This window comes from Cherax quadricarinatus, chromosome 34 (genome assembly GCF_038502225.1).
Source record: "Cherax quadricarinatus isolate ZL_2023a chromosome 34, ASM3850222v1, whole genome shotgun sequence".
In the NCBI taxonomy this organism is placed as follows: Eukaryota; Metazoa; Arthropoda; class Malacostraca; order Decapoda; family Parastacidae; genus Cherax; species Cherax quadricarinatus.
In genome coordinates, this window is record NC_091325.1 from 19,895,111 (window position 1) to 19,921,514 (window position 26,404).

At 38.7% G+C, this 26,404-nt stretch overlaps 1 protein-coding gene across 9 annotated transcripts in view; it reads right to left on the reverse strand.

Annotated features, from left to right (window-relative positions):
- The window catches only part of LOC128693671 (monocarboxylate transporter 14-like), a 489,471-nt gene that overhangs the window by 44,169 nt on the left and 418,898 nt on the right, over positions 1-26,404 (reverse strand). For all 9 annotated transcript variants that reach the window (XM_070091219.1, XM_070091218.1, XM_070091217.1 and 6 more), the window contains 4 exons: positions 25,303-25,455; positions 21,636-21,819; positions 12,468-12,634; positions 1,691-1,913 (listed from right to left, as the gene is read on the reverse strand). In XM_070091219.1, the coding sequence (XP_069947320.1) occupies positions 1,691-1,913; positions 12,468-12,634; positions 21,636-21,819; positions 25,303-25,455 (727 nt within the window). The remainder of the gene's footprint in view (positions 1-1,690; positions 1,914-12,467; positions 12,635-21,635; positions 21,820-25,302; positions 25,456-26,404) is intronic.

A 26,404-nucleotide genomic window follows, 5' to 3' on the forward strand; every position in this document is an offset into this window, starting at 1 on the left:
GGCAACAATGAAAGTTTATAGTCACTCCTCAAGCATAAAAACATTTTTCAGCGTCATAATGGAAACTCGTAGATAAATATTGGCAAACACAAAACACGTGCTGATAGGTAATCAATAACAGCAAAAAAGAAAGACTATCATAAATGGATACAATAAAATCGATAAAGGGGAACAAGAGGCCATAACTGAAAATTGAAAAAGCTATGCCAAAAACTGGTAGAATACTGGAAAGAAATCACAGTAGACAGAAAATGTTATGATCACTAGAAAAACTAAATAATTGTGGCAAATTAAAGTGATGATGAAACACCACAAGCATAACTCCGTGCCAGTAGCTACAAATAGATACTGCAACTGTAAATACAATAAATAATTTCTTATACAATGGGAAAAATTCTAGCATTATTGCAGAGGTAGGGATTACTGTTATATTTATGGGAAGCATTTAACTTTTAGTGGTCATATAGCACTTGAAAAATTAGAGGAAATCACAACTCATCCATGGAAAGGGAGGGAAGTTCCAATTCCTTGGAATAAGAGCCACTCGCCAGGACTCAAACCTCTTGAATGGATAAACAGAAGGCAAAAAAGTAAAAGGAAAAGTAAGGGTGAGAGGGAGGAGGGACAGGAGAGGGAAAGGAGAGAGAGAGGAGAGGGTAATACACCAAGGTTATATTGATTTTAAAGCTAGGCAACAAATAATGGTGAATTTGTATATTTATGCCAATATATAATGTATCATGCTAAGTCTGGGTGATACATTTAAGTAATTCATGTTTAAGAATTTGGGAATGTGTTAGTATGTTTACCTCAATCACTAAGACAGTTTTACAGTTTTCAAGTAATATTATAATTAAGGATACTATATGCTGCTTTTTAAGTGCAGTATATTTCTACTGTACACTATTCATAAATTACAAAACAATATTTTTTAGTTAGTAATACCCCAAACTTTAGAACATTTCATGCACTCACTGGGTAAAACAAAATTTTCTATTTAGTTTTTTTTTTTTAAAGGTGACTAACTCATGGGGATCACAACACTGGGGAAATGTAAGTAATCATGTTTGATTCAAGGAAGAATATCAGTTCAATTCCTTGGAACAAGAGCTCTTCACCAGCATCAAGTATTTCCCCTAAAGGGTCATCTAGTTAAAAATAACATCAAACAAAAGGTAAGCTAATATAATTTGACAAGTGCTACTGAGAGTCAGTATATCTATGACTGCATGCAATAAGTAAAGTCAGGCACTTTCTAGCTTCCTAGAATTTAACTAAACTACTAGTTGATGAGACAGCAGTATATCATCAAAAGAGAATAATGCATTGCTTTACAATGCATATATCTACGGTTATTCTCTTGATCACAGACAATTTTGGTAACTGTATGCTACTTTAACAAAATTGAGAATTTTTTTAATTATGACAAATGGACACTTAAACTATAAAATAATGCATTAGATATTTATACTCTGAACAGGAATAATTCTTGTTAATTATATATGACACATGTTATTCTGAAGCTACCAAGTAGTTTACAACAATGTTTATGCAATTTACAGACTGTATACAGGTACAATATTACCAAAACCTCTGCATATGCACTATGATGAACATTTAGATGCTAGTATAACTGATGCATCTATGATTGGAAATCATTTTAAAACATAACAAAACATAGTTTACTTACACACAAACAGTCCAAAGAACAACGAGAGTGCAACGAAGGATCCATAAGAGCTGGCAAAGGGTGTTAAGAAGACACACACACCCGAAAGGATGATGCAAATGTTGTTGATCCAGAGAGGACTGACATTAGGCAAGTCAGCAATACATCCTGTAATGATCCTCCCAATTGTGTTGGTGATACCAATGAGGGAGATCAAGAATGTCGCATGCTCTGGAGCAATGCCCTAGAAAGGAGATGCTCTCTTTTATTAAGACTTAATAATGCTTCTGCATTCTAAAAAAGACAATAACGTATTAAAGAAATAGAAGTGTATACACATTATTCGTAATATTTATTACACAAACAGTGACAGTACAATCATACCCCAGCTTTACATCATTTCGGCCTACGTCAAATTTGCCTTTACACCACTTAATTTCAGTTCAGCGAACATTCATTACATCCGACTTTACATCACTCAGCAACATCACCTACATCATAATTTTTTGTGTTTATCATTCCTTAAAAAATTTTGACTAAAATGTGTTTTTAGTGTTAAGGTTTAGAAATAGTAATTTTTTTTATTATTATCACACTGGCCGATTCCCACTAAGGCAGGGTGGCCCGAAAAAGAAAAACTTTCACCATCATTCACTCCATCACTGTCTTGCCAGAAGGGTGCTTTACACTACAGTTTTTAAACTGCAACATTAACACCCCTCCTTCAGAGTGCAGGCACTGTACTTCCCATCTCCAGGACTCAAGTCCGGCCTGCCGGTTTCCCTGAACCCCTTCATAAATGTTACTTTGCTCACACTCCAACAGCACGTCAAGTATTACAAACCATTTGTCTCCATTCACTCCTATCAAACACGCTCAAGCATGCCTGCTGGAAGTCCAAGCCCCTTGCACACAAAACCTCCTTTACCCCCTCCCTCCAACCTTTCCTAGGCCGACCCCTACCCCGCCTTCCTTCCACTACAGACTGATACACTCTTGAAGTCACTCTGTTTCACTCCATTCTCTCTACATGTCCGAACCACCTCAACAACCCTTCCTCAGCCCTCTGGACAACAGTTTTGGTAATCCAGCACCTCCTCCTAACTTCAAAACTATGAATTCTCTGCATTATATTCACACCACACATTGCCCTCAGACATGACATCTCCACTGCCTCCAGCCTTCTCCTCGCTGCAACATTCATCACCCATGCTTCATACCCATATAAGAGCGTTGGTAAAACTATACTCTCACACATTCCCTTCTTTGCCTCCAAGGACGAAGTTCTTTGTCTCCAAAGACTCCTAAGTGCACCACTCACCCTTTTCCCCTCATCAATTCTATGATTCACCTCATCTTTCATAGACCCATCCGCTGACACGTCCACTCCCAAATATCTGAATACATTCACCTCCTCCATACTCTCTCCCTCTAATCTGATATCCAATCTTTCATCACCTAATCTTTTTATCCTCATAACCTTACTCTTTCCTGTATTCACTTTCAATTTTCTTCTTTTGCACACCCTACCAAATTCATCCACCAATCTCTGCAACTTCTCTTCAGAATCTCCCAAGAGCATAGTGTCATCAGCAAAGAGCAACTGTGACAACTCCCACTTTATGTGTGATTCTTTATCTTTTAACTCCACGCCTCTTGCCAAGACCCTCGCATTTACTTCTCTTACAACCCCATCTTTTTTTTATTATCACACTGGCCGATTCCCACCAAGGCAGGGTGGCCCGAAAAAGAAAAACTTTCACCATCATTCACTCCATCACTGTCTTGCCAGAAGGGTGCTTTACACTACAGTTTTTAAACTGCAACATTAACACCCCTCCTTCAGAGTGCAGGCACTGTACTTCCCATCTCCAGGACTCACGCCCGGCCTGCCGGTTTCCCTGAACCCCTTCATAAATGTTACTTTGCTCACACTCCAACAGCACGTCAAGTATTAAAAACTATTTGTCTCCATTCACTCCTATCAAACATGCTCACGTATGCCTGCTGGAAGTCCAAGCCCCTCGCACACAAAACCTCCTTTACCCCCTCCCTCCAACCTTTCCTAGGCCGACACCTACCCCGCCTTCCTTCCACTACAGACTGATACACTCTTGAAGTCACTCTGTTTCGCTCCATTCTCTCTACATGTCCGAACCACCTCAACAACCCTTCCTCAGCCCTCTGGACAACAGTTTTGGTAATCCAGCACCTCCTCCTAACTTCCAAACTATGAATTCTCTGCATTATATTCACACCACACATTGCCCTCAGACATGACATCTCCACTGCCTCCAGCCTTCTCCTCGCCATCTATAAATATATTAAACAACCATGGTGACATCACACATCCTTGTCTAAGGCCTACTTTTACTGGGAAATAATTTCCCTCTTTCCTACATACTCTAACTTGAGCCTCACTATCCTCATAAAAACTCTTCACTGCTTTCAGTAACCTACCTCCTACACCATACACCTGCAACATCTGCCACATTGCCCCCCTATCCACCCTGTCATATGCCTTTTCCAAATCCATAAATGCCACAAAGACCTCTTTAGCCTTATCTAAATACTGTTCACTTACATGTTTCACTGTAAACACCTGGTCCACATACCCCCTACCTTTCCTAAAGCCTCCTTGTTCATCTGCTATCCTATTCTCCATCTTACTCTTAATTATTTCAATATTAACTCTACCATACACTTTACCACGTATACTCAACAGACTTATCCCCCTATAATTTTTGCACTCCCCTTTGTCCCCTTTGCCTTTATACAAAGGAACTATGCATGCTCTCTGCCAATCCCTAGGTACCTTACCCTCTTTCATACATTTATTAAATAATTGCACCAAGCACTCCAAAACTATATCCCCACCTGCTTTTAACATTTCTATCTTCATCCCATCAATCCCGGCTGCCTTACCCCCTTTCATTTTACCTACTGCCTCACGAACTTCCCCACACTCACAACTGGCTCTTCCTCACTCCTACAAGATGTTATTCCTCCTTGCCCTATACACGAAATCACAGTTTCCCTATCTTCATCAATATTCAACAATTCCTCAAAATATTCCCTCCATCTTCCCAATACCTCTAACTCTCCATTTAATAATTCTCCTCTCCTATTTTTAACTGACAAATCCATTTATTCTCTAGGCTTCCTTAACTTGTTAATCTCACTCCAAAACTTTTTCTTATTTTCAACAAAATTTGTTGATAACATCTCACCCACTCTCTCATTTGCTCTCTTTTTACATTGCTTCACCACTCTCTTAACCTCTCTCTTTTTCTCCATATACTCTTCCCTCCTTGCATCACTTCTACTTTGTAAAAACTTCTCATATGCTAACTTTTTCTCCTTTACTACTCTCTTCACATCATCATTCCACTAATCGCTCCTCTTCCCTCCCACACCCACTTTCCTGTAACCACAAACTTCTGCTGAACACTCTAACACTACATTTTTAAACCTACCCCATACCTCTTCGACCCCATTGCCTATGCTCTCATTAGCCCATCTATCCTCCAATAGCTGTTTATATCTTACCCTAACTGCCTCCTCTTTTAGTTTATAAACCTTCACCTCTGTCTTCCCTGATGCTTCTATTCTCCTTGTATCCCATCTACCTTTTACTCTCAGTGTAGCTACAACTAGAAAGTGATCTGATATATCTGTGGCCCCTCTATAAACATGTACATCCTGAAGTCTACTCAACAGTCTTTTATCTACCAATACATAATCCAACAAACTACTGTCATTTCGCCCTACATCATATCTTGTATACTTATTTATCCTCTTTTTCTTAAAATATGTATTACCTATAACTAAACCCCTTTCTATACAAAGTTCAATCAAAGGGCTCCCATTATCATTTACACCTGGCACCCCAAACTTACCTACCACACCCTCTCTAAAAGTTTCTCCTACTTTAGTATTCAGGTCTCCTACCACAATAGTAATATTCTTTCTTAAGTTATTTACACTAGTTTTATGGTCTGTCATCATTTTAAGGCAGTTTTAAGGCATGTGCAGTTTATGTCAAAAACCAGGTTATATCACAGCTCTTGGAATCAATTAATGACATACGCCAGAGTATGACTGTAGTACTTCCTTTAGCATTCCTCACGGCACCTTTCTAATTCTACCTCTGTTATCCTCTCCACTCCTGGCTCCTCTCTGCTCCAGCAACACCCCCTGCCCTGCAGTGTTGTATGGCCTTAGTGGGTTTAGTGCTTGGCTTTGATAATAATAATAATAATAATTCATAATATTTGTATTTTAAGAGAAGAAAGCAATGTTAACCCTCTGAGTGGCCATCATGTTACTGATGTCAGGGTCACTCAAGTAGATCTACACTGTGATCACAACTCCCTCAGATAAGCTGTGAGCAGTCAATTTTGGCCTAGATATGAGAGAATGGGTCTGTGCAGAGAGTGTGCACAGTATAAAAAAAAATCCTTCCCAATGTAGTGCATGATGGCAAAAGCAAAACTCCGATCTTGTGTTTTTAAAACAGCGATTTTTAAGGTGTTTTTTAGGAACCTTGTTGTTTTATTGGTTATTTCTTTGTATTATTTGATACAATGGAAGATATATTAGTGATTTTCCTGAGGATGGGTAAGGCCCTCATACATCCTCCAGCCTGCGTTATAGATTTTTAAGTCTGACTCAATTATTGGGATGCTGTAAACCATGATCAATCATTCCTGGTTATTTTTTATCTCAGAAATAGGGTAAATCTTCAATTTTTTTGTATGATTATGAATTTAAAATGGAAGGCAAGTGTAATATAGGAGAGGCCCAGGGATGTGATCAATGAACAGAGAAAATGTTATTTTAGTGTCTGGAATGTCTACAATGTTTATTTTGTACTCTATTTTTAAATTAATTTTTTTTTAATTTTATGTAAAACTGGCCAAATTAGCAACTTCCGTGCACTTTATACAGTAGCTGTAATAGATGAATGGGTAATTTCTTGTGCTCAAGTGACACAACTAAAGGCAAATGGAGTAATGGAATTGACTTTAAACAGGACTCAAAGTTGGCAGAATCACCAATGTGTAAATTGCACCCCGACCAGTGACCTTGCACCTGTATAACTCCGTAAGTTTTCCATCAAATTTCATACTTATGGTGTCATTACCTTTAAAAAAGATTCTCTCCATTTCAAAAGAATTTTTTTTTTAAGGGGACACTGGAAGTAATATTAATTTCAGGGGTGTGGACAAAGGAAGAGTTAAATATCAACATGTACTTGGAAGCAACAATGGTTCTTATACTCTGCTCCTTGCTGATCAGATTCTGACACTGCTTAATCTCCATATAAATGCCTGTTAAATGATTCTGCTTGCCTGATTTCCTGATACTTAAATACCATATGGATTCAGCTCCGAAGATTTTTTCAAAGCAGTGTCTTCACCTAAGCCAACCCCTATTTTATGGATGTAAGGTGAATTTGCTTAGAACCACAATAGAAAGCTTCTGCAATGCATCCAAATAAACAAACAAAATTTTATTTCTTTGCAAAGGTTACAATGTGTGATTTATATTTTATAAAATATTGTTAAGTACAAAGAAAGCCATTAACATGCCAGGGCATTTCAGGCAGATTAATACTAATGCTTACACACTGCAGCCTCTCCTCACTTAGTGACGTGCTCGTTCACAGATGACTTGAACTTACAGTGGGCTCCCTGACCAGCATGCATACCTCAGTAATGTATATTAAGAGCTGATATCCTCTATTCTGTTTATTACAATATACAGTACACTACTGTAAAAATATTTAAAAATATACCAGAAATGTTATAAATGGTGCAAAGGTGACATTAAAACAATATGAAAGATTGTATTAATGTTGGTAGAATTACTGACAATTTTTTTTTTTTTCAACAAGTCGGCCGTCTCCCACCGAGGCAGGGTGACCCAAAAAAGAAAGAAAATCCCCAAAACGAAAATACTTTCATCATCATTCAACACTTTCATCACACTCACACATTATCGCTGCTTTTGCAGAGGTGCTCAGAATACAACAGTTTAGAAGCATATACGTATAAAGATACACAACATATCCCTCCAAACTGCCAATATCCCAAACCCCTCCTTTAAAGTGCAGGCATTGTACTTCCCATTTCCAGGACTCAAGTCCGACTATATGAAAATAACCGGTTTCCCTGAATCCCTTCACTAAATATTACCCTGCACACACTCCAACAGATCGTCAGGTCCCAAGTATCATTCGTCTCCATTCACTCCTATCTAACACGCTCATGCACGTTTGCTGGAAGTCCAAGCCCCTTGCCCACAAAACCTCCTTTACCCCCTCTTTCCAACCCTTTCGAGGACGACCCCTACCCCTCCTTCCTTCCCCTATAGATTTATATGCTTTCCATGTCATTCTACTTTGATCCATTCTCTCTAAATGACCAAACCACCTCAACAACCCCTCTTCTGCCCTCTGACTAATGCTTTTATTAACTCCACACCTTCTCCTAATTTCCACACTCCGAATTTTCTGCATAATATTTACACCACACATTGCCCTTAGACAGGACATCTCCACTGCTTCCAACCGTCTCCTCGCTGCTGCATTTACCACCCAAGCTTCACATCCATATAAGAGTGTTGGTACTACTATACTTTCATACATTCCCTTCTTTGCCTCCATAGATAACGTTTTTTGACTCCACATATACCTCAACGCACCACTCACCTTTTTTCCCTCATCAATTCTATGATTAACCTCATCCTTCATAAACCCATCCGCCGACACGTCAACTCCCAAGTATCTGAAAACATTCACTTCTTCCATACTCCTCCTCCCCAATTTGATATCCAATTTTTCTTTATCTAAATCATTTGATACCCTCATCACCTTACTCTTTTCTATGTTCACTTTCAACTTTCTACCTTTACACACATTCTCAAACTCATCCACTAACCTTTGCAATTTTTCTTTAGAATCTCCCATAAGCACAGTATCATCAGCAAAAAGTAACTGTGTCAGTTCCCATTTTGAATTTGATTCCCCATAATTTAATCCCACCCCTCTCCCGAACACCCTAGCATTTACTTCTTTTACAACCCCATCTATAAATATATTAAACAACCATGGTGACATTACACATCCCTGTCTAAGACCTACTTTTACCGGGAAGTATTCTCCCTCTCTTCTACATACCCTAACCTGAGCCTCACTATCCTCATAAAAGCTCTTTACAGCATTTAGTAACTTACCACCTATTCCATATACTTGCAACATCTGCCACATTGCTCCTCTATCCACTCTATCATATGCCTTTTCTAAATCTATAAATGCAATAAAAACTTCCCTACCTTTATCTAAATACTGTTCACATATATGCTTCAATGTAAACACTTGATCTACACATCCCCTACCCACTCTGAAGCCTCCCTGCTCATCCGCAATCCTACATTCTGTCTTACCTCTAATTCTTTCAATTATAACCCTACCGTATACTTTTCCTGGTATACTCAGTAAACTTATTCCTCTATAATTTTTACAATCTCTTTTGTCCCCTTTCCCTTTATATAAAGGGACTATACATGCTCTCCGCCAATCCTTAAGTACCTTCCCCTCTTTCATACATTTATTAAACAAAAGTACCAACCACTCCAACACTATATCCCCCCCTGCTTTTAACGTTTCTGTCATGATCCCATCAGTTCCAGCTGCTTTACCCCCTTTCATTCTACGTAATGCCTCACGTACCTCCACCACACTTACATTCTGCTCTTCTTCACTCCTAAAAGATGGTATACCTCCCTGGCCAGTGCATGAAATTACTGCCTCCCTTTCTTCCTCAACATTTAAAAGTTCCTCAAAATATTCTCGCCATCTACCTAATACCTCCCTCTCCCCATCTACTAACTCCCCTACTCTGTTTTTAACTGACAAATCCATACTTTCCTTAGGCTTTCTTAACTTGTTTAACTCGCTCCAAAATTTTTTCTTATTTTCATTAAAATTTCTTGACAGTACCTCTCCCACTCTTTCATCTGCTCTCCTTTTGCACTCTCTCACCACTCTCTTCACCTTTCTTTTACTCTCCATATACTCTGCTCTTCTTATAACACTTCTGCTTTGTAAAAAACTCTCGTAAGCTACCTTTTTCTCTTTTATCACACCCTTTACTTCATCATTCCACCAATCACTCCTCTTTCCTCCTGCCCCCACCCTCCTATAACCACAAACTTCTGCCCCACATTCTAATACTGCATTTTTAAAACTATTCCAACCCTCTTCAACCCCCCCACTACTCATCTTTGCACTAGCCCACCTTTCTGCCAATAGTCGCTTATATCTAGCCCGAACTTCCTCCTCCCTAGTTTATATACTTTTACCACCCTCTTACTTGTTGTTGCCACCTTCCTCTTTTCCCATCTACCTCTTACTCTAACTGTAGCTACAACTAAATAATGATCTGATATATCAGTTGCCTCTCTATAAACATGTACATCCTGGAGCCTACCCATCAACCTTTTATCCACCAATACATAATTTAACAAACTACTTTCATTATGTGCTACATCATACCTTGTATATTTATTTATCCTCTTTTTCATAAAATATGTATTACTTATTACCAAATTTCTTTCTACACATAGCTCAATTAAAGGCTCCCCATTTGCATTTACCCCTGGCACCCCAAATTTACCTACTACTCCCTCCATAACATTTTTACCCACTTTAGCATTGAAATCCCCAACCACCATTACTCTCACACTTGATTCAAAACTCCCCACGCATTCACTCAACATTTCCCAGAATCTCTCTCTCTCCTCTACACTTCTCTCTTCTCCAGGTGCATACACACTTAATATAACCCACTTTTCACATCCAATCTTTATTTTACTCCACATAATCCTTGAATTTATACATTTGTAGTCCCTCTTTTCCTGCCACAGCTTATCCTTCAACATTATTGCTACTCCTTCTTTAGCTCTAACTCTATTTGAAACACCTGACCTAATCCCATTTATTCCTCTCCATTGAAACTCTCCCACCCCCTTCAGCTTTGTTTCACTTAAAGCCAGGACATCCAGTTTCTTCTCATTCATAACATCCACAATCATCTCTTTCTTATCATTTGCACAACATCCACGCACATTCAGACTTCCCACTTTGACAATTTTCTTCTTCTTATTCTTTTTAGTAATCTTTACAGGAAAAGGGGTTACTAGCCCATTGTCCCCGGCATTTTAGTTGACTTTTACAACACGCATGGCTTACGGAGGAAAGATTCTTATTCCACTTCCCCATGGATATAAAAGGAAAAGTAATAAGACCAAGAACTATTAATATAAAATCAAAGAAAACTCAGATGAGTGTGTATAAATAAACGTGTACATGTATGTGTAGTGTGACCTAAGTGTAAGTAGAAGTAGCAAGACATGCCTGTAATCTTGCATATTTATGAGACAGACAAAAGACACCAGCAATCCTACAATCATGTAAAACAATTACAGGCTTTCGTTTTACACTCACTTGGCAGGACGGTAGTACCTCCCTGGGTGGTTGCTGTCTACCAACCTACTACCACCTACTACTGACAATATGTTGGGTAAAAGGACACAAGTGCAACTAATGTGACATTTTATAGTGGCAACATTTCACTCTCCAGAAGCTCTGTCAAGCTGTAAAAACACAATAAAATGTCACATTAGTTGCACTTGTGTCCTTTTACCCAATATCGAAGATGGTTCACACAAACCCACTACCATTACAGTATGCTCCTCACTTAGCGACGAATTCGTTTACTGAAAAGGTCTTAGAAACGGAACTCTGTCGTTAAGTGAGGAGAGCCTGTACTTAAAACTAGACATGGGTTATATAGGCCAAATATACCTCCAATGCAGTTCAACTGTTAATTTACCCAACTATACAGGTCATGATTTTTTAAGTTCTCACTTTTTGTTTGACAATTGCCTCCGTTGTGATTTCAGTATATGGGTGATAACATTCCTATGTGGTTCATCAGAATCTTAACACAGAATACATCATTATTAAGTACGAAGGTTCATCAGAATCCTAACACAGAATTCATCATTGTTAAGTATGAAAAGTGTATATCTGCATTTGGTTTAATAAACCAGAGGGATTCCTACCTCCCTAATCAGCTGTCCTGCTTCTAGTCATCTCTCGTCCTTTGGCTCACCTGTGATATATATACTTACTTAATATCTGTGAGGCTGTGAGGCTACCAATAGTGTGTACACTTCACAGCTGTGAAGTCACTAGTAGTGTACTCACCTCACACCTGCAGGGTCAACAGTAGTATTCTCACTTTGCAACTGTGGGGTTAGCAGTGGTCTGCCCACCTCACATCTGATGGGTTAGCAGTGGTGTACTTGCATCAGTCATGATGTGAACAATAGTGTGCTCACCTCACAGTCACGATGTTAGCAGTGGTGTGCTCACCTCACAGTTATAATGTTAGCAGTGGTATGTTCACCTCACAGTCATGAGGTTAGCAGTGGTGTGCTCACCTCACAGTGATGATGTTAGCAGTGGTATGTTCACCTCACAGTCATGAGGTTAGCAGTAGTGTGTCACCTCTTAACCATGGGATCCCCTATGGTGTATCACCTCATAACTGATGGGTCACCAGTAGTCTGCTCCCTCACATGGGGTCACCAGTTGTGTGTTCACCACTGGTCATTTCCTCTCGCCTATTCCTACATTCATGATACCTAAACAGTGTCAATTTGTATTAAGATATTTTATGAACAAGCATAATTCTTTTGTACAGTATATTAGTAAAACAAAGTTTACCTTTTCCTTGGCTGCATCAGGCAGGTAAACGAAGGGTGTATAGAAACCCAGCATACCAAAGAGATTAGCTACGCCAATCAAGAGGAAGATGGGGTTCTTGAGCAGAGAGAAGTCCATCATCTGAGAGAGGGTTCCCTTTATTGATTCAGGAAGGCAGGTACAGCTTTCTGTGGGGAAAAAAAAATATAGTATGTTACCAGTATGTGTCTTAATTTGGAAAATGCATGCTTTATCATTACATGTAACAAAAATCATTATTATTATTAGTAAATTTCCCACCTCTGTAAGGGGGTAAAAAAAGAGGCAATTTCAGAGCATAATTATTATTGTGTTCACAATAGTGATTATGCACCACTTAGGAATGGGAGGTAAAGAATCATAAGAAATTATTACAGAAGCACTACACATTTGTAAAATATCCACACAGTCATTTTGAACTACAGTAGGGCCCCACTTTACAGTGTTTTGCTAATGCAGTGGCTTTCAATTACAGTGGAACCTTGGTTTTCGTGATTAATCCGTTCTAAAAAGTTTGATGAAAACTGAATTGTACAAAAATTGAAGCAATATTTCCCATAAGAAGTAATGTAAATCCAATTAATCCATTCCAGTCACCCAAAAATATTAAAAAAATACATTTTATAGAGAATAACTATAGTTTTACATACAGAAAACAATGAGAAATAAATATAAATGACGAATGAGATGGATAAATGAACATTTAACATCACTTTTACCTTTACTGAAGACTCTTGTTGGCGTATGGAAGACAGTGAGGAGGGGAGAGGGAGGAGAAGAGGTTACTGTTTGGAAGGGGAATCCCCTTCCATAACGACTTCAGGTATCAAGGCCCTATCTGGGGTTACTTCCCTTCTTTGTCTTTTACTGGCACTAGGACCAGCTTGAGAGTGACTGTACCCCTGTAGCACAAAAAATCTGTCCAGAGAGGTCTGTTTCTGGCGTCTCTTTAAGATTTGCCTAAAATGGGACACGGCATTGTCATCGAACATGTTGCAGACATGGCTTGCAACAGCTTTGTTAGGGTGATATTTCTCCACAAAACTTGGCAATTCACTCCACTTTGTACACATGTCCTTAATCACTTAAGAAGGCACATTCTCCTCTCTCTCTTCCTCCTCCTCTATTAATTTATTTTATTTTATTTATTTTATGTCTTTGCAAACAGTACATTGAGATTTTATATTTACAATGGTGGGTTGCAATGCAAAGAGAGCCTCTATTATGCCTAAAGCAATTTCCTCAGCTGAAGTCTTTTGCTGTTCCAGTTGAAGGTCTTGCAGCTCTTCAGCGGTTAGCTCTTCCCAGTGGTTGTCCACCAATTCTTTCGTATCCTGGCCATTCACATCCAACCCCATGGACTTCCCCAAAGACACAATATTCTATCGTGTTTCTCGCCTTCTTTATCAAAGGGCTGGCATTGAGAACTTTTTTTGGCCTCATGGTAGCTTATTTAGCAGTCGCACTCTATAAACAAGCACAAAAGACAATGGATTATTACAAAATGTTTCAGATGAATGCGGGGAGTGATGCCCACTCAGCGTGAAACAAAGGCAGACTTAGTCACAAATGCATGGGATGTTTTGTGTGGGCGCTTGAGTGGCCAATTCACGTGGACGTGTTTGGTATGGACAATTTTCAACTCTATGAAAACCGAGCGGATGTACAAAAGCTGGGACAAAATTTTGACAAAAAAAGTCGTCGAAAACCGAATCCTACAAAAACTGGGGCATATGAAAACAGAGGTTGCACTGTATATCCATTCTTTATTTATTCAGGTTTCTTGCAATAAATATATTCGCCACTCACTATAAGCTGAGGATGAAAATATTTTAACCCCTTGACTGTTGCAACCCCAGATCCTGAAGTGTCTCCTGGTGTCGCAAAATTTCTGAAAAAAAAAAAAAAAATTTCTCATGAAATGATACAGAATCTTTTCCCGATTGTAACGACACCAAAAGAACGAAATTTGATGGAAAATTGATGGAATTACGCTCTTGCGAGGTTAGCGACATCGGCAATATTTACGCCCACTTTGAGCCCTATTTTCAGCTAATTCCATTGTTTCAGTCAACCAAACTCATAGCTATTTCTTTAGACCTCCATTTGTTCTATCGATTGAGTACAGGCAACTGCCCATTTACCGATTTCAACTACCCAATAACGTGATCAGAAATTTGAAATTTAGCCAATCTTACGAAAATTAAAAAATATGACAATTTCAAAATAGGGTCCAGAATGAACAATGCAGACATTCCTGGCTATAAAATAATACAGTGGACCCCCGGTTAACGATATTTTTTCATTCCAGAAGTATGTTCAGGTGCCAGTACTGACCGAATTTGTTCCCATAAGGAATATTGTGAAGTAGATTAGTCCATTTCAGACCCCCAAACATACACATACAAACGCACTTACATAATTGGTCGCATTGTGAGGTGATCGTTAAGCGGGGGTCCACTGTATTTTCTTTGTTTATCAGTCATGTCTCCAGGCCCCTCTGATATTACTCTTGCTTCTATTTTGAAATTTTATTCAAACAAAAAGTAGAAGATTTACTGTTATGCAGACTACTGCAATATTTTAATAATTGTATAAAAATGTCAACCCATTCATGACTGCATATTAGAATGGCTACTTGGACAGTGACTGGAAAATGACATCATTTGTTTACTTTTGAACATCGGCAAAAATCAAACCTTACCCCTACTTTGAGCTCCATTTCAAGGTTCTTTCATAGTAAAACCAATCAAAATCACCTCTATTTCTATAATATGTTTTCTGAAATAACTATACGAAAATAGACCACAAAGTCGGCATTTTAATAAAAAAAAACGGTAGGAGTTTTTTTTTCTCATTATGCGCTGCGTGCTGCAGGACTTTTTTTATATGGTGCACACTGACCACACAGACACATTCTATCACATGTGGGCCTACCAGCTTTCTCCTGCTTGATTTGAAGCCGCTAGAATTATTGAGTATATATACGTCTGAAACACTGGCTCGTAAGACGTACATATACAGCCAAAACAGTCAAAGGGTTAAGATAAGTAATGTGTTTACTGTATATGCATTTTTTAGGCTTAGCTTTATTGCTCACTTAATATATGATGGTGCAAACATGCTATCAGGCTTCTATATGCATTTGAAAGTAAAAAAAAAAGGCTATGTTTTACTTACAGGGTTTTTTGCTTTACAGCAGTAGCCTGAAACCTAACCTGCTGTATATCATATACTGCAAATTAATATCATGTGGATTAATTATACCAAATAACATTCATGCTTTCTCCCTTGGAAAAAGACACAAAATACCATCACTTTGACATGCTTTATGTAGGCATTCTGTCTACCTTTACCTTTGATATACCTTTGAAGGATTTCGAGAGTATATCTACTCTCTGAGCCCGGCCATGGGCCAGGCTCGTCTAGTGCTTGCCTGATCAACCAGGCTGTTGCTGCTGGAGGCCCGCTGCCCCACATATCCATCATAGCCTGGTTGATCTGGCACCTGGTGAAGATACTTGTCTAGTTTCCTCTTGAAGGCTTCAACACTTGTTCCAGCAGTGTTCCTGATATCTTCTGGTAAGATGTTGAAAAGTCTGGGACCCCGGATGTTGATACAGTGTTCCCTTATTGTCCCCACTGCCTCCCTGCTCCTCACTGGGTTTATTTTACACTTCCTCCCATATATCTCACTCCAGTATGTTGTTATGGCAGTGTGCAGATTTGGGACCAAGCCCTCTAGTACCTTCCAGGTATATATTATCATGTACCTCTCTCTCCTCTGCTCCAATGAGTACATGTTCAAGACCTGCAGGCATTCCCAGTAGTTTAGGCACTTTACTTGCTCAATGTGAGCCATAAATGATCTCTGTATTTGTTCCAGCTCCGATATTTCTCCTGAACTGTCTCCATCAACTATTTGTCATTACCATATACATGTACAGTATACCTTTATATTCATTTTTTTTAATCCTAACTGACTGCATTAATCATTTTAGTTAGAACATCTTAGGTATTGTGTACATTCTGACTCCACTGTCTTGCTCATTCACCAGTCTTCCTAGCTTTTCTCTCTTCCTCATCTTTCTTTCTCCTCCTCCTCTTCCCTTTTGCTCCTCTTGGTCTTTTTTCTCCCTCTTCTCTTACTCCTGCTCCTCCTACTGTTTCTGCTTCCCTTAAACTCACAATATGTGGTTTATAGCATTTTTTTGAGATGTTTTGTCTCTGGTGGATGAAATATCTCAATAAAATGCCATAAATAACATAGTGTGTCTTACTCATACACTTTTTTTCTTTTTTACACACATCAATTTTACAGGCTAAGAGCTATCTTACCTCAGCTCATTTCAAAGTCCAGCCTTAACTAAGATATACTACCACCCCATAGCCAACTGGTGTGGGTCACATCCTAATACCCAGGTACCTACTAACTTCTAAGTGACAGCAGGTGTAAAGAAACATGCCCAACATTTCTACCCTTACTGAGGATCAAACCCTGGACACTCACTGTGTGAGCTGAGTGTACTACCAAACGAGCCATGAGGCACTTGTTTATATGTTCTACCATTGATATACATATTGTACCATTTTTACCAGTAGGTGTCAGACAACCTGAAATTGGAGCTACTTTTCCTTTCCTGATTATCTCCCATTTCTCAAAATATGACTCTTGTGAGTTTGGTGCTTTGCGAAGAAGAAAATAAAAGTAATACCTATAACAATAATAATAATAATAATAATGATAATAATTAATAATAATAATATGAAGAAGAAGAATGATACATGTTTGTACAAAGGAGTGTGACATTTGGGTGTACATACTGAAAGCCCCTTTATATGCAGAGCATTTTGGGCAAACTTAAGTCTAATTTAAGATTAATAAGGCAATAACAATATGAGTAATTTTGTACATATGGTCACTTAGGTGAGTGTAATTTTAAACAGAGTAGTTTACAATGAATACAAGAGAACTGAATTTTCTATTATTTTTTTATTATTTTTTATCATCACACTGGCCGATTCCCACCAAGGCAGGGTGGCCAGAAAAAGAAAAACTTTCACCATCATTCACTCCATCACTGTCTTGCCAGAAGGGTGCTTTACACTACAGTTTTTAAACTGCAACATTAACACCCCTCCTTCAGAGTGCAGGCACTGTACTTCCCATCTCCAGGACTCAAGTCCGGCCTGCCGGTTTCCCTGAACCCCTTCATAAATGTTACCTTGCTCACACTCCAACAGCACGTCAAGTATTAAAAACCATTTGTCTCCATTCACTCCTATCAAACACACTCACGCATGCCATGCTATATGATTTGAATAAGGATGATAGAGAGGAATTACAAGCTTGATCATTAACCTAAAGCAAACACAATGGATTGATTAATGTTTGAGAGGATTACAGATATTGAGAGTAAATATATATTGATTATAATGTTTTATCCATGTTCATGATATTGAGCAAATGCATGTATAGTTTTTACATATTTATGATGGGCTAGGATACCCTAGAGAGAGAAGGTGTTTTTTAAAGATAGTTTTGAAAAAGTTAGCCGAATCAGTAGTTCTGAAAATTTCTGGCAGAGTTCCAGATTTTGGGCCCTTTTATGTACACTGAATTTTTTAAGAGATTTACCCAGACACGGGGAATGTCATAGCGATATTTGTGCCTAGTATTATGCCTATGGGTCCTGTTGAAACTGCCAAGAAAGCACTTCAGGCTGGGATTTATAGTATTAGAATTTATTGTTCTGTAAATGTAGGTTGCACAGTAGTACAAGTGAATGTTTTTGTATAGTGAGTAGGTTTAGGTCTTTGAAGAATAGGGGTGTGTGTTGTCTAGCAGTGGATTGTGTGATCATTTGCACTGCAGCTTTCTGTTGGGTTATTATGGGCTTTAGGTGATAATACAGTTGAACCTCAATATTCATACCTCCCTATATTTGTACAACTCGATATTCGCCCAACTTTTCTGAGAAAAATTTGACTCAGTATTTGAACATTGCCCTGATATTTGACCTAAACTAAACGGTCCATTTGGATGAAGTTTGACGAAAACAAAGTATCATGCGCTCAGTCCCTCGTCAGATTTCATTCGTTAAGCATTGTTTGTACAAGCTCCGTGAAACTTTTTGGTATTTCATTGTTATTTTCTGGTATTTTTTAAATATTTTCATTGAAAATAAATAATCTTGGTCCCAAAAAAGAGTAATGATCCAAACAAGCCTAAAAGGAATGCAGTGAGAACAACAACTAAAGTGAAAAAAGAACTCACTGCAAAGTGGGAAAGTGGAACACATGTCGGACCTGGCCACTCATATGGCACAGTAAAATCCACCACATCATCCATATTGAAAAATAAAGAGGCAATAAAAGGGGCTGATGTGGGGAAAGGAGTGAAAATTCTTGTTGTGAAAAGGTTACAGATAAGTGAAGAATTGGAAAAACTTTTGTCAGTGTGGATTAACAAAAAAACAACTGGCCAGTGACAGTGTTTCTGAAATAACCATTTGTGAAAAAGCAAAACAGTTATATAGTGATCTTAGGCGAGACACCCCGAGAAAATGCTGAAAGTGCTAAATTTAAGGCAAGGAGGGGCTGGTTTGATAGCTTTAACCTACTGACTGTCGAGACCCCAAATCCTGAAGTGTCTCTCTGTGCCACAAAATATTTCAAAATTCTTATGATAATCTTTTCCCGATGATAATGACACCAAAATTACAAAATTTGATGGAAAACATATGGAATTATGCTCTCGTGAAGTTGGTGATCTCAGCGATTTTGCCCACTTTGAGCCTTATTAGTCACGTCTCCAGGCCCCTCTTATATTACTCTTGCTTTCTATTTTGAATTTTTATTCACACAAAAAATAGATTTACTGTTATGCAGACTACTGCATTATTGTAATAATTGTATAATTGGACACTTATTGGACGGTAACGTTATTTGTTTACTTTTGAACACTGGCAAAAATCAAACATTTCCACTACTTTGAGCTCAATTTCAAGGTCCTTTTCATCGTGAAACCAATCAAAATCATCTCTATTTTTGTAATATGTCTTCCATTCTATGAAATGAGACCAAGAAAATGAGAATACAACCATAAATACTGTATGAAAATACACCTCAAAGTCGGTGTCTTAATCCAAAAACACGGTTGGAGTTTTTTTTCTCTTTATGCACTGCATACTGCACACACTGACCACGCAGACCCATTCTCTCACATGTGCTTGATTTGAATCCGCTAGAATTTTGGCGTATTAATATGTCAGGAGGGGTGTTAATGTTGCAGTTTAAAAACTGTAGTGTAAAACACCCTTCTGGCAAGACAGTGATGGAGTGAATGATGATGAAAGTTTTTCTTTTTCGGGCCACCCTGCCTTGGTGGGAATCGGCCAGTGTGTTAATATATAATAATAAAATAATACGTCACCGACAATGGCTTGTAAGACGTACATATACGACACCAACAGTCAAAGGGTTAAAAAGATGAGTGGGATTCAAAATGTAGTAAGGCATGGAGAGGCTGCCAGTGCTAACAGAGATGAGGCTGAAAAGTTTGTTAAGGAATTTAAAACCTATATAGAGATTGAGGGATTTATTCCTCAACAGGTTTTTAATTGTGATGAAACCAGCCTCTTTTGGAAAAGAATGCCTAAGAGAACCTGCATCACACAAGAAGAAAAATCATTACTAGTGGGGACTGCAAAATTAAACCGTTGCTAGTCTATCACTCTGAAAATCCAAGGGTGTCTAAGAAAAACAGATAAAAAGTAAACTCAGTGTAATGTGGAGGGCTAATAATAAAGTTTAGGTAACAAGTCAGTTCTTCATTGAGTGGATACATGAAGCATTTTCCCCAAGTGTGAAGCAGTACCTTGCAGAAGAAATTACCATTAAGGGCCCTTCAAGTAATGGACAATGCTCCTGCTCACCCTCCAGGCTTGGAGGAAAATTTAGTGAATTAATCCAGCTTCATTAAAGTGAAGATCTTGCCCTCCTCCCCTAAAACCATCCTTATCCAACTCATGGACCAGCAGGTAATTTCCCATTTTAAGAAACTTTACACAAAAGCACTGCTGAAAAGGTGCTTTAAAGTGACCTCTGAAAGAGAGCTTACCCTTAGTGTTTAAGGGTAATAGACAAAGCCTGGGGGAAAGTTTCTTTCAGGACAATGAGCTCTGCCTGGAAGAAATTATGGCTAGCCTGTGTCAGTCAGAGATTTTGAAGGCTTAGAGGTAGAGCCTGTAGTGAAGGTTACTGTTTCTCTGGACCAGTCCATGGGTTTAGAAATGGACGATGAGAATGTAGAGGAATTGGTGGAGGATCACAATAATGAGCCCACCACAAGGAGCAGTGAGAAGAAGCAGTTGAGAAAGTTTCTTCTTAAGAGGAGGGAAGCAGTAAGGGCAACATTTCTAATGCAGAAATTAAAAAACTGTTACCACTGGGCTTAAACACAGGGCCTGGTGGAAAAATGGTATTCTAACATTACTGTTGTGAACAGAAGCATCAACCTGTTCAATGACAGTGTTGTTGACTACTTTAGAAAAAAAATTGAAAACTCATCAAAAGCAGACAACACTGGACAGCTTCTTTAGTAAAGAAAAAAAATCAAATGCTAGTGAATCCCCATCATCTTCAAGTGCTACTGCACAGAGACAGTAAAGAGAAAAAACACTCGACGGAGCAGTTACCTGATGTTTTTATGGAAGATGACACCCTTTCCAAACAATAACATCTCTCTACCTTCCTCTGAGGCCACCAGCAGTTCTCAGTAAAGGTAAAGTGCAATTAAATTTTCATTTATTTCATGTATTTATTGTTTTTATAGCTTTCATGTATGATTTTATGCATGCACATGTTATTCTACAGGTTTAAATAAGCAATATTTTCACTTAATATGTTTTATAACTGGTAATTTTTGGGGGTCTGGAACGAATTAATCCAACTTACATTATTTCTTACAGTAAAAATTCATTCAATATTCGTACAACTGCTATCTGAACAGCCTCCTAGAATGGATTAAGTTTGAATATTAAGGTACCACTGTAATAATAATAAGTGTTCTATAATCCACTATTTTTTCAGAATGCTTTACAGGACAATTATTACCATTAGATAAATAAGCACCAAAGAAAGATTTACCTTTTTCATCTAGTGGTTCATCAAGAGCATCAAGAACAACCCTGGAAGCACCGGTTCCCTGCAGGTTGAGGGCAGATTCACGGTATGATAACATTGATGCCTGTGACTTGAACTCCCGTAAATTAGCAATACTGCCCGAGTAAAAGATATCCTGACGAGACATTGGTCGAAGCATCATGGACTTCTGGAATGTGCAAGAAACAGTATTAGAAATAGTTCCTAAAATAAATGATTAAAATGTATAAACATTTAAATTCTTATAATAATGGTATTCAGGGATTCAGAGAAACTGGTTAACTGAACTTGAGCCCTGGAGGTGGGAAGTACAATGCCTGCACTTTGAAAGAGGGGTGGGGATATTTGAAGTTTTGAACTGTAGTATCAGCACCCCTTTGGCAAGACAGTGATGGAGTGAGTGATGGTGAAAGTGTTTCTTTCTTTTTTGAGTCGCCCTGCCTTGGCAGGAGACAGCCAGTGTGTTAAAAAAAATAATGGTATACAATACTGGCTAGTAGATGATGAGATGCTTGTGCAACAGTTGGATATGTTTATTGTGGAAGTGTGTTTGCCTGCTCTACAAGCTTCTTTAGTCACATACAGAGGTGTGACAAATATTTGCACCTCTGTATTTGACTGATGAATACCGCAGAGCAAGTGAAGTGTTTAACAATAAAGATATCCAACTGTTGCACATATGTCCTACTCACCCAAATAAATTCTTATTGTAAGAGTTAACACTAACATAGAAGATTTACTTTATTTTTAAATAACACATTGGCCATTTCTTACTGAGGCAGGGTGACCCTGCAAAAATAAAAGGAAACACTGTCATCATCATTCACCCCATCACTGTCTTGCCAGAGGCATGCCTACAATGGTTAAAAAAACTGCAACATATCTCCACCCCTCCTTTAGAGTGCAGGTACTGTACTTCCCACCTCCAGGACTAATGTCCAGCTAACTAGTTTTCCTGAATCCCTTCATTAATGTTGCTTTGCTCACACTCCAACAGCAAGTCAAGTCATAAAAACCATTTGCCTCCACTCACTCGTAACATACTCACACACACTTGCAGGAAGTCTAAGCCCCTCATGTACAAAACCTCCTTTACCCCCTCCCTCCAACCTTTCCTAGGATGACCCCTACCCCACCTTCCTTTCACCACAGATTTATATGCTCTCCAAGTCATTCTATTTTGTTCCATCCTTTCTAAATGTCCAAACCACCTCAACAACCCCTCTTCTGTCCTCTGGATAATGCTTTTAGAAACCCCATACCTCCTAATCTCCTACGGATTCTCTGCATAATACTCATGCCACGCATTGCCTTTAGATACGACATCTCCACTGCCTCTAGTCATCTTCTTGTTGCAACATTCACCACCTATGCTTCACACTCATATAAGAGCATTAGTATCACTATACTCTCATACATTCCCCTCTTTGCTTTCATGGATAACATTCTTTGTCTCTACAGATTCCTCAGTGCACCATTAGCCTTTTCCCCTCCCTCATCAATTCTATGGTTAACCCCATCTTTCATAGACCCATCTGCTGACAAGTCTACTCACTTCCTCCATACTCCCTCCTTCTAATCTGATATCCAATCTTTCATTACCTAAATTTTTTGTTATCCTCATCATCTCAGCAGGAGATGCGACATTTCCCCAATGAAAAGCAGGGAGCACCATAAGCACACTAAGAGACAACACAATAAGCATCAGGGGCCCAAGATTGTTCAGACCCCTGGTTGTCTTCAAGAAGGTGCTGGACAGGCACCTAAAGTCAGTACCTAATCAGCCAGGCTGTGGTTCATAGGCTGATTCACGTGCAGCCAGCAGTAATAGCCTGGTTGATCAAACCCTAATCCACCACAAGGCCTGGTCTGAGACTGGGCCATGGGGGTACTGACCCCCAAAACCCTCTCTAGGTATACTCCAGGTATACCTTGCTTTTTCCTATGTTCACTTTTAATTTCCTTCTTTTATATACCCTTCCAAGCTCATCCACCAACCTCTGCAACTTCTCTCAAGAATCTCCCAAAAACAGAAAGCAACTGTGACAACTCCCACTTTATGCTAGATTATTCATCTCTTAATCTCGTCCTACTTTGCCCATAAAGAATTACATTACATAACAAGACGTGATATTAATTTTCTTTACATCCCATAAGAAAAAAAATGATCATCTTTCATGTCTTAAGATGGTAAAATGGGACTTAGGTTCAGAGGTCAAAATGAACATTAGGAAAAAGTTTGGTTTCAGAACAAATAAAAGCACAAACATTGCAGACACAAAATTGCTAGAAATACAGTTAGTTATATTTGTTGTTACCAGCAGATTTAACTTCCCCACTCATTATGTACCTAGAATATAATAATAATACTTTATTTCTACAAGTACATGTACAAGGTATATAGGCCTAGCTGACATTAATGACATATGTATGTAGAAAGCCCCTTGTTATGCAGAGCATTTTGGGCAAATTAGGTCAATTTTGTCCCCTGGATGTGACCCACACCAGTTGACTAATATCCAGGTACCCATTATACTGATGGGTGAACATGGACAGCAGGTGTCTTAAGGAAACACGTCCTAATGTTTTCCAGCCGTACTGGGGATTCGATTTCCAGACCTAGGTGTGTGAGCCGAGGAAAATGAAGAAGAGAAGAAGGAAGACAAAGAAGAGGAAGTGGACCATACCCCCGGCCGGGATTGAACCCGCGGTCATAGAGTCTCAAAACTCCAGCCCGTCGCGTTAGGGCTGGAGTTTTGAGACTCTATGACCACGGGTTCAATCCCGGCTGGGGGTATGGTTTGTTTGCAATCGTGTCATTACGATTTCTTGAGTCAAGAGGAAGTGGATGAGTAAGAGGAATGAGGAAGAGAAGGAGGGAGGCATGAGGAAAAGGAGGAGGAGGAGGAGTAGAAACAGGAGGAAGGAGGAGGAGGAGGAGGAGGAGAATGAGGAAGTGGAGGAGGGAGGAAGAGAGGAAAGCAAAGAGGAAAAAGAGGAAGAGGATGATGAGAGGAATGAGTTAGAGGAGGATGAATAATAGGGAAGAATGAAGATGATGAGGAAGGAGGAAGAAGGTAGAAGTAAGAGGAGGCAGAAAAGGAAGCATGAGGAAGAGGAGAAAGATAAGGATAAACAGGAGAGAGGAATAAGGAGAGGAAGAAGAGGAAAGTAAGAGGAAGGAGGAATGAGAACAAGGGGGAGGATTAGGAGGAAGAAATGAGGAAAAGGAAGAGCAAAAAATAGGAGGAAGAGGGAAGAGATGGTGGGGGCAAATGAGGAAAGCAGAGGAGAAGCAGACAATATCACTACAACATTAAATCCAACAACTAACTGATAAACTTTAACACCGGACGTCATTGTCCCATCAAATCTATCCTTTATCTACAAGGCTTGTCTTTTAGTCACTGTATGATCCTTATGGGTTTAGCATTTAGTTGTGATTTAATAATTTTTTTGTCTTCTAGTGACTTTTTTTCACTTTCTTTTTCTTTCTTCCCACATTCACACTACCTCCCTGTCTTCCCTTCCCTGAGTTCCACAGCTCAGCAGCAGTATATTTAGTTTACAACTGAGGGACCCAGGTTTGACTCCAGAGCACGTGGATACACTGTGCTTGTTTCTTGTGTAACAACTTTAACCAAGTACTTACTGCTGAAGAACGTCTCTGGCGTATTCCACTCTCAGGATCAATAAACGAGTTGTTAGAATTTACTCGGCCATAACCTCCAGACATACGACGCATCTCTTGAGAGCCTAGAGCACGTAAATTTGTTGATGATGCTTTGGGAGTAGCAGGAACCACCTGATGTAAGATAGGCAAAAATTCTGCTTAATAAACACTAATATTAATTACTGACCATTCAGCATGATGAAGATGACAATAACATATGAATGTACTGCATGTATTATATTGTTATATAGTGATAAAAGGGGGCAATGTAATAAAAATTTAAAAGAAATTAGTTCAAAATAGAACTTTTTTTTTTTTAACAAGCCATCCATATGCATCCAAGGCAAGGTGACCTAAAAAGAAAAACAAAAGTTTTTCTTTTCAAATTTAGTAATTTATACAGGAAAAGAGGTGATGAGGGTATCAAACGATTTAGATAAAGAAAAACTGGATATCACATTGGAGATAGGGAGTATGGAAGAAATAAATGTTTTCAGATATTTGAGAGTTGACTTGTGAGTAGATGAGTTTATGAAGGATGAGGCTAACCACAGAACTGATGAAGGAAAAAAGGTGAGTGGTGTGTTGAGGTATCTGTGGAAACAAAAAAAACGTTATCCATGGAGGCAAAGAAGGGAATGTACGAAAGTATAGTTTCAAATTCAAATTCAAATTCAAAGTTTATTCTCTATAAAGATTACAATGTTGAATTTACAGAATTTGGTTGTTGTGTGGTTTACATGTAGTTAAATAATGATTACAGAGTGTACCACTAGAACGCCTAGCATGGCTAGGCATTTCGGGCAGACTTAGTTTAATTCTTTATTTTAAAATATTACAAATTATGAGGTAAGTTGGTATTATGGCTAAGTGACTAAATACTAGTTTGTGAGTTTAGCAATGTGAATGCTTTTGTTTTGGCACAGTATATAGTTTCAGTATTGGAGTATCATAGGATTCATTATTTTAAGATTGAGATTAATATTTCTGTTTATGGCCAAATGGGCGAGTGAGTGTAAGTGTGAACCACCAGGTGGTATTCGTGTAGTTAGTTGATGGGGTGTATCAGGGAGACAAGATG